Here is a 14169-nt window from a genome sequence, read left to right as displayed (position 1 = left end):
TATCAATCTATATCTATCAGTCTGTTTGTCTACTTGTCTATCTATCTATCTGTCTGTCTATCTATCTATTTGTCTATCTATGCCTTTCTATCTATCTGGCTATATCTATGCCTATCTATCTATCTATCTACACCCAGAGGTGATGAAATACTAGGAAAATTTTCGCCACCAAGTGTACACCACATGTTCGTACTGTACACATACACACACACACACACACACACACACACACACACACACACACACACACGCTGACAACATAACACATTTCTTTTCCGAGTTTGGTACATATTCTCCCGTTGTAGAGGTGTTCCCCCCCGCCCACCTGTACAAGAACACCTGAACACAATGTACCTACAGTTCTTTCACCTTAATTTGGCCCAGAATTTCATCCATTTGCAGCTTATTATTTTCACGTAGATTATTAATAACTTTCCACGTAGATTAGTCATAAATTTTCACGTATATCAGTCAAATTTTCACGTAGATTAGTCATAAAATTTCACGTACATTATTCATAAATTTTCACGTGGATTATTCATAACTTTTCACGAAGATTAGTCATAAAATTTCACATAGATTATTCATAAATTTTCACGTAGATTAGTCAAAATATCACGTAGATTATTCATAAACTTTCACGTAGATAATTCATAAATTTTCACGTAGATTAAGCATAAATTTTCACGTAGATTATTCATAAATTTTCACGTAGATTATTCATAAATTTTCACGTAGATTATTCATAACTTTTCACGTAGATTAGTCATAAATTTTCAAGTAGATGAGGCATAAAATTTTCGTCTTTTGGCAGTTAATTTCACGTGGATAAGTAGCAGGAAGACAATGCTACGGCTCCACAGTCCTTTCCTGAGCACTTCTTCGTGACTAGCATCAGAATCTAGTGCAGTTTTAGGCCAAATTAGTGTAATAGTAGTAGTAGTAGTAGTAGTAACAGTCGTAGTATGCTCGGCAGGTCCTCCGACCGGGGCATTCTAACCACTATACTTCATCTGCATACGTACCTCTTGCCCAGGCGACCATAAAGAGGAAAATCATTGACCTTTGAGAGAGAGAGAGAGAGAGAGAGAGAGAGGGGGGGGAGGAACTATAGACAGATAGATGGATGCATAGATAGACAGATAAACAGAGGGATAGATAGATGGAGATAAATAAAATGCGAGAGAGAGAGAGAGAGAGAGAGAGAGAGAGAGAGAGAGAGAGAGAGAGAGAGAGAGAGAGAGAGGAGTATGTAATTTCACCTCTCACACTCACCTATACTCTTTTCACCCACACTTGGCCTAAAATTGTCATCTCTCCACGTGTCGAATTATGACCGCACTAGATTTACGATGCTAGTCACGAAGAAGTGCTACGGAACTGATGTAGAGCCGTAGTATTGTCTTTTTCAGCCACTGAGCTACGTGAAGAGAGAAGCTTCAAGAGGAAAATCTGGGCCAGGCTAAGGTGAAGGAAAGCAGTCAACGTTCCATCCAAGTCCCTATTTTAACTCTAGTATGAACAGAGTGGGAGAAATGAGAGCCTGAAGGTCCACTGGTTGGCGATAGCAAGAGTAAATCACCTACTGGAATGCGTTGAGGTTTCCTCTTCTTCTTCTTCTTCTTCTTGGTATTTCCTGATGTTTTTTTTTTTTCAATTTCGGAAAGGGTTCTCGTACTGAAGGGGTTAATGAGGGCTATATATAACCTCAAAATTAAAACAAAAAATCAATTAAAAAATGGCCATGTAGTCGGGATGAAAGGGTTAAAAATACACTACAGTACACGTAGAAGGAAAAAAAGAAAAGAAAAGAGATATTTACCTCAATTGGTACGGTTCTCTCTCTCTCTCTCTTCTCTCTCTCTCTCTCTCTCTCTCTCTCTTTACACTCCTCACTTTAACCGGCCATAAAACTGCCATCTCACCCTCTGCTGAACTATGACAATAAATTAACACTAGAATATGGCACTAGTCACGAAGAAGTGCTATGGAAAGGATGCAGAGCCGTAGTACTCTCTTATCCTGCCTCTGAGCTGCTGGAAATACGCTGCAAAAGGACGAAAATCTTTGCCAAGTTAAAATGAGCAACCTATAGACACTCACTATGGATATGGAACATTGGAAGATGCATTCATTTCTCTGATGCGGATTGAGTTAGAACGTGAATTTGATAATAATAATAATAATAACAATAATAGCATTAACAATAATAATAATACCAATAATAATCATAATAATAATACCAATAATAATAATAATAATAATAGTAATAATAATAACTCCTCGGTTTATCACTAGGCTGGGTTGCATGAAATTCAGTGAGCCTTGGATATCGTATGAGTCTCCTTGGTTACTAGACTCATTTCACTTTGACCTAAAATTACCTCTCCATCAGTGCCGAGTTGTATCAGTAATGACACTCCAGTACGATGCTAGTCACGAGGAAGTGCTATATGTCTAAGTTACGTAAAATGAACCACAAAAAGAAATCTGCGTTAAGTCAAGGTGAAAATAATATAGCCAAATCAAGCCTCCAGTCTGACTCACCCTGGCCACCAACTGCGCTGAAAGGGGTTAGGAATCTTTGCCAGCAGGAAATAAACACACTATAGTCACGTGCGAGGTCTAACACGCGTAATTTAGAGGGCGGAGAGAGACGCCTTCACGTGGTGGCATCGAGACGGCCCGGCGGTGGAAGTCACGTGGATATACGAACGTCCCTCAACTTCCTCTCTATTACAGTCCACAGGATTCACGTTTTCGATGAACCTGGGATAACTACTACTACCACTACTACAACTACTACTACTATTACCACCACCACCACCACCACTACTACTCCTACCACCACCACCACTACTACTACTACTACTACTTGGTCACTTAAAGACCGTGCACTGGGTCAAAACTTTCATTCATTTAACTTGACATCAAAAGTTGCAGTTTTCTGACTACACATCAAAATCAAAACGTTCTCAATATAACTCACAGAATCAGAATCGTCCATGCTCTCCGGAAAGACTCGCTTCAGGGTGTCCTCGAAGGTGGTGTCCCATTTTCGGGCTGGGACACTGGCCAGCCCGAACATATGACTCCACGACATGACGCGAGAGGAAGCAACCACACAGGGAAAGACAGCGGGAGGAGCGACGTCTAACCACCTCCGCCGCTGGAAGGTAACTGACTCGGAATGGGGACGGTTTTGTGTTTTGTGGTGCGGCGTGCGGGAGAACGGAATGTTTTGTTTTCCGCTGGGACAGAATTCGTAAGACTTCTCCTTCTGCGGTTTATTTTACCTGTTGACACCTGACAGAATCTATCTGGTTGGAAAAATGTTACACGGATTTTTTTTTTTTTTTTGTTTTTTAAGGGTTTGTCTCCTCTATTCTTTTCCGAAGTGAGTGAAAGAGAGTTAGCTGGGAAAAGAAGTTTGGATGATGATTTGATACACCTTCCTACGTTCTTGCATCATTCTAACCTCACTTATCGCATCTAATATCAACGTTGTGTGCATCAGTAAAATACAAGAAGGAAAGGGAAAGTATTCACATCAAACGTTCCGTAGCGTATCTTCCTTGGCTGTTTATTCCACCTGCTGCACCTTGCCACTTTCTTACATGATGCCTGTATTTGTCACATCACCTTTTTACCCTGTTAAATGTTAATTGTATCTAATATCGACAGTGTGCATCTGGAAAATATAAAGAGAAAAGGGAGGGCATTTTGGCTGGCAGAGATGATTCGTGGCACTTTTGCTGTATCGATTTATTTTGCTTAGTACATTTTACGTTACTTATATCTTTTCGTATCGACTTGGTGCTGGAGGGGGGCGCCTTCACGTGGTGGCATGGGTATGGGAAAGGCGGTGGGGCTGCCTGATTGCATAAAAGACTGAGAAAGGGCAACGTAGGCCTGTAGTCCACGGGGTTTACGTTGATATGAGATGTGTCTGGAACTACCACTACTACTAAATCAACTCAGCAAGTATGAGGGATGGGGCACGCTACTCCTTCCACAGAACGTCATCAGTCGTTCTCCCCTGGGTGGTATTACGTAAACTGTAAATTCCCAACGCATCCTTGAATATCTCCCCTTTGGGCCACATCCGGCTGGAGTGCCTTAACCCACTGAGCCACCAGGTGTTTAATGAGCTTGGGTTACCTGGGGCTTCCGGCAAAGGGTTATAGAGTGAATTTTGCCTATCATTCCCTAACCATTTGTAACACTGACAAAAACGAAAGTAAAATTATGGGTGCTATATAAAAAAAAGAAAATGTAGGCAAGCAGAATTATTAACAAGTAGCTTATATTTAATTAGATAGATAGATAGATAGGTAAATAGATATGTAGGTAGGTAGCTAGGTAGGCAGGTAGATAAATAGGTAGGTAGGTAGATAGACAGATAGATGCATAGATAGATTGATAGATAGGTAGGTAAATAGACAGATAGATAGATTAATAGATAGTAGGTAGGTAGGTAAATAGATAGACATACAGGTAGGTAGGTAGATAGATAGATAGATACATAGATAGACAGATGAATAGACTTGACATTTATTCGCCCCAGACAGTCGTCGCCCTGAAGTCGTTCCACGTACTCTTCAGTCACAGCATCATCATCACCTCCACCATCACCACCATCATCATCATCGTCATTACTACCATCATCATCACCTCCACCGCCACCATGAACACCATCATCATTGCTACCATCATCATCACCTCCACCACCACCACCATCATCATCATCATCATCACCACCATCATTACTGCCATCATCATTACCTCTACCACCATCATCATCATTATCATCATCATCATCATCATCACCCTTCAGATCATACACTACACAAGCATTACAATATATTCTTAAGCGGGGGCTTGCGGAGACGGACAAGTTTTTTCCCTCCCTCCTTCCCTCCTCTCTCCTTCCCTCCTCTCTCCTCCCCTCCTCTCCCCTACATCCCCCTTCCCTCCTCTTCCCTTCCCTCTCCTCCTCCTCCTCCTCCATCCTGCATCCGGGAGGAGAGGGAGGAAGAGAGGAGGAGGGCAAGAAGAAGAGATGGAGGAAGAGAAGACAAAGGGAGAGGGAGGAGAAGGAGGACGAGGACGAGGAGGGGCAGGAGGAACAGGAAGGGAGGAAAGAAGGTCGATAGAAGGAAAGGAGAGGAGAGAAAGGGGAGGGAAGGAGGGGAGGGAAGGAGGGGAGGGAAGGGGAAGGAGGAAGGGGGAGGAGGAGAGTGAAGGGGAGTAAAAGGTTATAGGAGAAAGGAAAGGAGGAAAGGAAAGAAGCAGAGAGGAAAAGGGAGGAGGGAAGGAGGAGGGGGAAAGAGGACGGGGAGGGGAGGGGAGGGGAGGAGTGGGAGGAATGAAGGGAGGGAGAGAAGGAAAGGAAAAGAAGGAAAGAAGAGGGAAGGAGATGGCGGAGAGGAATGTGGAAGTATAAGGAAGAAGAAGAAGAAGTAGAAGAAGAGGAGGAAGAGGAGAAGGAGGAGGAGGAAGCAGAAAAAGAGGAGGGGGGAGGGGGGGATGGAAACAAAAAGGGAAAGGGGAGTAGGAGGGAATGAGGATAGGGGAGGAGGGGAGGAAAGACAGGATGGAGGTAATGAAGAGAGCGGGGAAGGAGAAGAGAGGAGGAAAGGAGAGAAAAGGGGAAGAGATGTTAGAAAGGAGAGATGGGAGGGACAGAGTAAGAAAAAAAAAAGGAGGAAGAAGGAAGAAAGAAAGGATGGAAGGAAGGAAGGAATGATGGAAGAAAAGATGAAAGAAAGGAAGGATGGAAATAAGAAAGGAATGAGGGAACGAAGGGAGAAAGGAATAAAGGAAGGAGGGAGAGAGGAAAAGGGATGGAAGGAGAGAAGAGAAAGATATCATGAGGAGATAGAGAGAGAGAGAGAGTAAAGCCGGAGTAAGGAGGGATGTGGGAAAGAAAAGGAAATGAGAATGCTTAAAAATAATAGGCTGATGGAAGGATGTAAGCAATTAGAGAGAGAGAGAGAGAGAGAGAGAGAGAGAGAGAGAGAGAGAGACAGAGACAGAGACAGAGAGTAAGAGAAAGGAGGGAATTACAAGGACAAACATAGAAAGACAGAGAGAGAGAAAGAAAAAAAAGAGAGAGGAAGGGGGGAGAGGGAAGAAGTATAAGAATTAAGGCAAATAAAAACAATTGGAGCACACAGAGAGCGTATACCTCCTCTACGGCATTACATTCCCCCTTCTGACTTTCACCTTTGATCTTTTTTCCCTAATACTACAGATAATTTTTCCATAATACCCCTACCAGACAGACATATAGACAGATAGACAGACAGACATTAAGATAGACATAGATATACAGAGAGAAACATGGACAGACTGACAGACAAACAGACAGACAGACAGACAGGCAAAAGGCAGAGACAGACAGCGAGAAAGATGAACGGTACACACACACACACACACACACACACACACACACACAGTCAAAAACATCCTCCTTGGCGGATATGCATACTTTGAGAGAGAGAGAGAGAGAGAGAGAGAGAGAGAGAGAGAGAGAGAGAGAGAGAGAGAGAGAGAGAGAGAATCACGGAAAAAGAGGACAGGAAGGGAGGGGCGATGAATTGAGGGAGAGAGAGTTTAAGACAAAGAACAATGGGATGGAGAGAGAGAGAGAGAGAGAGAGAGAGAGAGAGAGAGAGAGAGAGAGAGAAAGAGAGAGAGAGAGCAGATTGGGAAAGAGTGGAGCATGGACAGGGAAGGAGGGAGGGAGGGAGGAAAGATGAAGTAAACAAAACAGCAGGAGAGAGAGAGAGAGAGAGAGAGAGAGAGAGAGAGAGAGAGAGAGAGAGAGAAGAGAAGAGGAAAAGTGGAGCATGGAGGGGGAAGGAGGGAGGGAGGGAGGGAGGGAGGAAATATGAAGTAAACAAAAAAGCAGGAGAGAGAGAGAGAGACTGACTGGAAACACGGTAAAGTCAGTCAGAACAGGTGTTAATTATACACCTCTGAACAGGTAGACAGGTAAAGAAAATAAAGTGCTCTTGATTTTGTCTATTATTTGATTTATTTTCTTACTCTGGCTTTATCTGGGGGTCTTTTGTTAGGATCCTGTCTTTATTTTCTTTATTTTTTCTTTATTTGCTCTAATGTATCTTTACTTCCCCTATTCTTTCTTTATTTGCTATAATTTTTCAGCGTTACTCCATTGTTTATTTGCTTTTTTTTCTTTATTTCCTCTATTTTTTATATGCCCTATGTTTCATTTACTCAATTTTTCTTTATTTTCTCTATTTTTCTTTATTTTCTCTTTTTCTTTATTTACTCTATTTTTCATTTGCTCAACTTTTCTTTATTTGCTCTATTTACCCTTTATTTGTTCTATTTTTTCTTTATTTTCTTTATTTTTCTTTATTTGTTCTATTTTTCTTTATTTTCTTTATTTTTTCTTTATTTGCTCTATTTTTTCTTTATTTTCTCTATTCATCCTTTATTTGTTCTATTTTTTCTTTATTTTTTCTTTATTTGCTCTATTTTTCTTTGCTCTATTTTCTCTTTATTTGTTCTATTTTTTCTTTATTTTCTTTATTTTTTCTTTATTTACTCTATTTTTTTCTTTGCTCTATTTTCTCTTCATTTGCTCTGTTTTTTCGTTATTTTCTTTATTTATTTGCTTTATTTTTTCTTTATTTTTCTATTTTTTCTTTATTTGCTCTATTTTTTCTTTATTTTCTCTACTTTCCCATTATTTCCTCTATTTTTTCTTTATTTGCTCTATTTTTTCCTTATTAGCTCTATTTTTTCTTTATTTGCTTTCTTTTTCTTTATTTTAGCGTTCCATTGTTAGCTTAGCCTTTATTTTGTGGTCTTATTTTTCTTTTATTTCCTTTGTTCTTTGGGGAGCGGGGAGGGGAGAGGAAAATGTGATGAGGGAAGGAGGGAGAGAAAGGAAGAAAGATGAAGAAGGAAGGGAGAAGGAGGAGGAAAAGAAAAGATAGGGGGAGGGGGAGGGAGGATGGAGGAAAGAATATGATACGAGGGAGAGAGAGGGAGGAAAAAGAGGTAAGGAAGAGGGCGAGGGAGGAAGGAAAAATGGAAATTAGGAAGAGAGAGAGGAGGGAGGGAAAGAGGAAAGAGAGGGAGAGGGAAGGGGGGAAGGGAGGGAGACAGGAAGGAAAAAGAGAGGAGGGGGTGTATAAGGAGAAAAAAAGGGAGAAGAGAGTAAGAGGAGGAGGGGAGGGAAGCGAAGAAGGAAAAAGAGAGATGGGAGGGAAGGAAGGGAAGCGAAGGGGGGTAATGGGGATACGAGGGAGGGGAGGGGAGGGATGGAGGAAAAAAAGGGAGGTCATAGGAAGGGAATGGGAGGGCAGGGGGAAGTGAGGGGAGAGGGAGGGGGAGGAGTCTGTATGGGAACGAAACAAGGAAAAAGAAGACATGGAGGGGAGGGGAGGAGAGGAACGGGAGGGGAGGGGAGGGGAAAGGAGAGGGGGAGAGGGGAAACTGGTTAGTCACGAGGAAGACAAAAGGAGGAAAGGAGGGAAGGGAAGAGGAGAGGAGGGGAGTGGAGAGGAGGGGAGGGGAGAGAGGTACGAATGGGAGGGGGAGAGGAAAGGGGGAGGAAACTGTGGGAATGAGGATGGAGAAAAGATGCAGAGAGAGAGAGAGAGAGATGGGAGAGGGGGAAGGAAGGGGAGAGAGGATAGCAGACGGGCACATAGAGCAAAGAGGAGAGAGAGAGAGAGAAAGAGAGAGAGAGAGAGAGAGAGAGAGAGAGAGAGAATGACCAGGCAAGTTGTGGGTAGGATTTAAGTATAATCATTCTCATAATCCCCTCATTATCTTTATTCTCTTTCGCTTCTCCATTATTTTTATTTTATTCGTCTCTCTCTCTATCTCTCTCTCTCTCACGTTTCCCGTCATTGATCGTCTTTTAATGACTTGCTTTCTCCCTTTCCCGTCTTTCCTCTCGGCTTCATTTCGTCTCTCTCTCTCTCTCTCTCTCTCTCTCTCTCTCAACCTACCTACCTACCTATCATGAATTTCAACTTTCACTCCCCCCTTCCTAAACACCTTTCCTTTTCACTTCCACATTAGGCCAATCTCCCCTCTCACTCCCCTTCCCCCCTTTTGCATTCCCCCTCCCCCCTCCCCTCCTCACTCTTCCCCCTTCCTCTTTCCCTCCCCACCAACCCCCTCCCCCTCCCTCTCCCTTCCTCACCATCCCCCCATTTCTCTCCCTCCCTTACTTATCACTTTTTGCCCACCTTTGCACCCTCACATCATCGTACACACACACACACACACACACACACACTTCCTCCATTCCCACACAGGCCAGGTCTCCGGTGCAAATAACAGTTGTGGTGTAATTAGCATCGTACGTTATCCACACCAACAGATTCACAAAGTTTTAATTTCTTTTTCTCATATTTATTTTACTGTACGTTTTATTTTTCTTTACTACGATCGCGTTCTTTATTTTCTCCTTTATTTTTATTCAATATAAGCAAAGAATTTTACCCCCAAATCTATGTTGTAACATGATCGAACGTTTAAGTAAAGATTTTCGACATTTCATATTTCTTCGATCTATACACATCTCGGCCTGACGAATATATGGCGGAAAAGTCGATCTATTTTGAAACATGCAGTAGATGAGACAGGATTTTCTTTGTGTTTCGTCTGTTGTACATTCTCTTCAGACAAAAATGGAGAGAGATTTTTGTCTTCGTGCCTTCCAGAATGTGTTCGTATCCTTAGTTGCAAGAGTTAGATGGGGTGAGGCTATATACGTTTTTCACTTCAGCTTGGCCTAAAGTTCCCATCTATCCGTCTCTAATGCTGAGTTGTAACAGATTGACACTAGCTGATGCTGCTAGTCACGAAGAAGTGCTATGGAAAGGATGTAGAGAGGCGGCATTGTCTCTTTCTGCCACAGAGCTACGTGAAGTAAGCTGCAGTGGCCACAAACAAATCGCCTCCACGTCGCCCTGTCATCTACCATTTGGCTGCCCTCCCTCCAGTTCACACACCCCTCACTCATGTATCTCTCCATCCCTCCATCTCATCCCTGGTCTCCCTCTCCTCCTCTGCCCTCCAGTTCACTCACATTCACTCTTCTAAATGATGATCAGAAAGGATGGTTAGGTAATGTACTCCTACGAAAGATTTAAAAAAAAAATGAGAGAGAGAGAGAGAGAGAGAGATTGAGCAATAACATTCGAAACCAAATACAGTTGTCTTCAGGGCGTGGCTATATTTTCTGCACATTATGTACGAGTGTCATAATTGTTGGACGAAAAAATAGGACCTGCGGCGAGGCTCTTCTTTCAAACAGTTTGCTGCAAAAAAGTAACTAGCCTTAAATAACCTTATAATTACTTTTTGCTGCTGGATGGCGCCACTACAGGTGTCAGCTGAAGGCAAATTTGGATTCTCCATGTCAAATAACCCAATATGGTACCACGTTCATGTCTCCAAAAGTCCCCAGAAGCAGGAGAAGCAGGAGAAACAGAAGAAGAAGGATGCTGGCCACTCTCTGCCCTGCTGACTATCGCCGCAGGTAAAAACAGAGCGATGTTCTTGTCCCCAGGCGCCTCTTCTATGTATGCAAGTGTTTTTTTATATATTATGCACGCAGTTAATCTCTATGCACGTGATGGTGGTGCTCTGTGCTTAGCTTACCCAACCCTGCTCTTACATGGCTGGGTTGGCAGGCTGCGCTGACGAAATTGCCCACTTAGGAGGTATTTTGTGTGTAAATTGTGGTGAGAAATGGGTGGAGAGAATGGACACACACACACACACACACACACACACACGCACACACACACACACACACACACACAAACCCTACACCTGCACTGGTTTTCCGTGAGCGTCTGACATCATTCACCCACACACAGACACACAGACACAGACACACACACACACACACACACACACACACACACACACACACACACACACACACACACACACACACCCTACACCTGCACCTGTTTTCCGTGAGCGTCTGACATCATTCACACACACACACACACACACACACACACACACACACACACACTAATTCACAAGCTGATTCCCTTTTTCCTCCTTTTTTTCCTGGTAAATTTTCCCCCTCTCCAAGATCTTTTTTTTTTCCCTCTCGTTTTCAGTTTCCTTGTGGAGATGGAGGGCAAGGCGGGTATAGGGAAAAAAGCCTTTATTACAAGTTATTTTTTCTGTCTTGAGGTGGAGAGGAGGCCTTCACGTGGTGGCGCTGATGGATTGGACGGAGGACCTGCCCGGGTGAGAGAGAGAGAGAGAGAGAGAGAGAGAGAGAGAGAGAGAGAGAGAGAGAATTAGTCACTTAAGAAGATACGATTCAGAGAGAGAGAGAGAGAGAGAGAGAGAGAACACTAGTTACGAAAGAAGAATCACACACACACACACACACACACACACACACACACACACACACACACACACACACACACACACACACACGCACGCACACACAGAGAGAGAGAGAGAGAGAGAGAGAGAGAGAGAAAGCGCTAGTCACGAAGAAGATTCAAGGTGGAGTGGTAAGACCTGTTTCGTGTACAGACTTTTTCTTAATTTTTCTTGTATTTGTGAAACGTATTTAAAGAGACATGGGAAACTTCGTAACATCTTTTATTTAGCGATTTAATTTTCATGTTGCATCTTAACACTATTTTGAGTGGTATTAATTCTGTGTGGTATTTATTTTCTGTGGCATTTGTGGTGTGATGTGGTGTGGTGTGGTGTGAGAGGGTGGTATGGTGTGTTACGTTGTGTGGTGTGGTGTGGTATGATGTGGTGTGACGTGGTATGGTGTGTTAAGCTGTGTGGTATGGTATGGTGTGGTGTGGTGTGGTATGATGTGGTATGATGTGGTGTGGTGTGAATAGTGTGAGAGGGTAGTATGGTGTGTTATGCTGTGAAGTGTGGTGTGGTGTGGGAGGGTGATTTTGTGTGGTGTGGTGTGGTGGTGTGGTGTGGGAGGGTGATTTTGTGTGGTGTGGTGTGGTGGTGTGGTGTGGGAGGGTGATTTTGTGTGGTGTGGTGTGGTGGTGTGGTGTGGGAGGGTGATTTTGTGTGGTGTGGTGTGGTGGTGTGGTGTGGGAGGGTGATTTTGTGTGGTGTGGTGTGGTGGTGTGGTGTGGGTGTGGTGTGAAATGGTGTTATGACGCAGTGTAGGTGTAGCATAACTTCTCCCAACACATTAAGTCTACGAGAAAGAACCACATCGCTTCCGTAAATCATTAGTGCGTGCCAGAGGGACAGGGCCACTCCTAGATATACCCCCGCACTTGAAAATGCCGGTACGTCAAACGGATTCAAGTGGTTCAGGTCTTACTATCTCAAAAAATGTGATAGTAAGGACATCACTCATCTGTAACCATCGGAAAATTACCCGCGAAAAGCCAGCTAATACGTGGAAGTCAAACAGAGACGAGGAAAAACTTCTACGTGGTTCCTCTCTCTCTCTCTCTCTCTCTCTCTGTACTAGTCGTTGGGTGGAGTATTGTAAAAAAGTTTCTCTGCTAGTTTTTTGCATTTCATATTTTCTCTCTCTCTCTCTCTCTCTCTCTCTCTCTCTCTCTCTCTCTCTCTCTCCCAATTCTATACAATTTTAATACAATAATAAATATTGACTAGTCTGTGAAGAATTTACTATCAATATATGTGAAAATTAAACAGACGAATGATTCCACACTTAATTTTATTTATTTATTTATCTATTTATTCATTAATTTATTTATCTATCTATGTATGTATCTACCTAAATACTCATTTTTTGCAGATGTTAATGGTTGCATGAGTAATCCTTTATTCATGTTAGGCTTAAATAATAATAATAATAATAATAATAATAACGATAATAATAATAATAATGGTAATAGTAATAGTAGTGGTGGTGGTAGCAGCAGCAGCAGCAGTAATAATAATAATAATAATAATAATAATAATAATAATAATAATAATACAGAAATCAGTCTCTATAAATATCCCTGCCTAGTCTATGCAGTGTTTAATATTCTTATGGGAGAAAATAAAATAAATACGAGACATATTAGACTTATCTCAGACTTAAGAACCTTTGTGGATACGGAGCCTGTTCAAGTTTTCCTCCTTCACCCCCTCAGCCTCCCTCCCTCCCTCCCTCCCTACTTAACTCCCTCCTCCCCCACCCCCCTTCCCACCTCCCTCTCCCCCTTCCCTCCCTCCCCCTTTCCCTTACAGTACATTGTTCTCTCCCCTGCCCATTTCCTCCCTATCTCCCTCTCTCTCTCCTACTCCTCCCTTTCTCTTTTCCTAGGTCCATCCGTCTCTCCCTCCCTCCTCCCCTTTCTCTCTCTCTCTCTCTCTCTCTCTCTCTCTCTTCCTCCTCCCTCACCCCCCTCCTTGCCTTCTTCCCTCCTCTCCTCCCTTCCTCCTTACCTACCATCCATCCATCCTCCTCTATCTCACCCTCCTCCCGTCCTCCCTCCTTTCCTCTTCCCCTCTCTCCTTCCTCCTCCCCTTCTTCCTCCTCCTCCTCCTTCTCCTCCTCTTCTTTCTTCCACTTCTTCCTCCTCCTCCTCCTCCTCTTCACGTCATCCATACACCTGTCAGTTTCACATACCTACATCTATTTTCCTTCTTACCTCTCGTTCCTCTCCACCCAGAAGTGTAATTAAGGACCTGGATCACACATCGACAGTTGCAGGTAAGTAGAAAAACTGAGGTCTGCCAAATTGACCCACGTTTGGTCGATACGAAAATTTTAAACCGGACTGAAAGGGTTAAAATTACGTCCTTTTTTTCTAGATTTTTTTTTTTTAAGATTTTTGAAGTTTTATATATATATAATTTTTGTCTTTTATATATTTTTTATATTTATTTTGTTTACTTAGATTTTTTAGATTTTTGGAGATTTTTCATTTTTTGGCTTTTTATACATTTTTTAATTTTTTGTTTTTTAGATTATTTTTTTATTTGTTATTTTATTATAATTTTTTTCAGAGTTTTAGAATAAATTTTTTGTTGTCTCACCTTTTTAGATTTTTTTTAGTTTTTAGTTTTTTTTTGTTTATCATATTTCAGTTTTTTGGAGTTTTAGATTTTTTTTTGTTTTCTCGTTTTTTTTTTGTATTATTTTTTAGATTTTTACTTTATTCCTCAGGACGATTTTATTCACCT

The 14169-nt window shown here is 42.3% G+C and overlaps 1 protein-coding gene across 1 annotated transcript in view; it reads right to left on the bottom strand.

The window, feature by feature from the left end:
- LOC145390914 (histone PARylation factor 1-like) overlaps positions 1 to 3152 on the bottom strand; it is a 37437-nt gene extending 34285 nt beyond the window's left edge. Inside the window, exon 1 of the mRNA XM_080265647.1 lies at positions 2990 to 3152. Coding sequence (XP_080121773.1) covers positions 2990 to 3103 — 114 coding nt within the window. The 5' untranslated portion in view covers positions 3104 to 3152. The remainder of the gene's footprint in view (positions 1 to 2989) is intronic.
- Positions 3153 to 14169: the final 11017 nt, after the last annotated feature.

This window comes from Coenobita brevimanus, chromosome 16, assembly GCF_032717465.1.
Source record: "Coenobita brevimanus isolate Jiangsu-jjx chromosome 16, ASM3271746v2, whole genome shotgun sequence".
Taxonomy (NCBI): Eukaryota; Metazoa; Arthropoda; class Malacostraca; order Decapoda; family Coenobitidae; genus Coenobita; species Coenobita brevimanus.
This window is presented reverse-complemented; position numbering and strand designations above follow the sequence as displayed.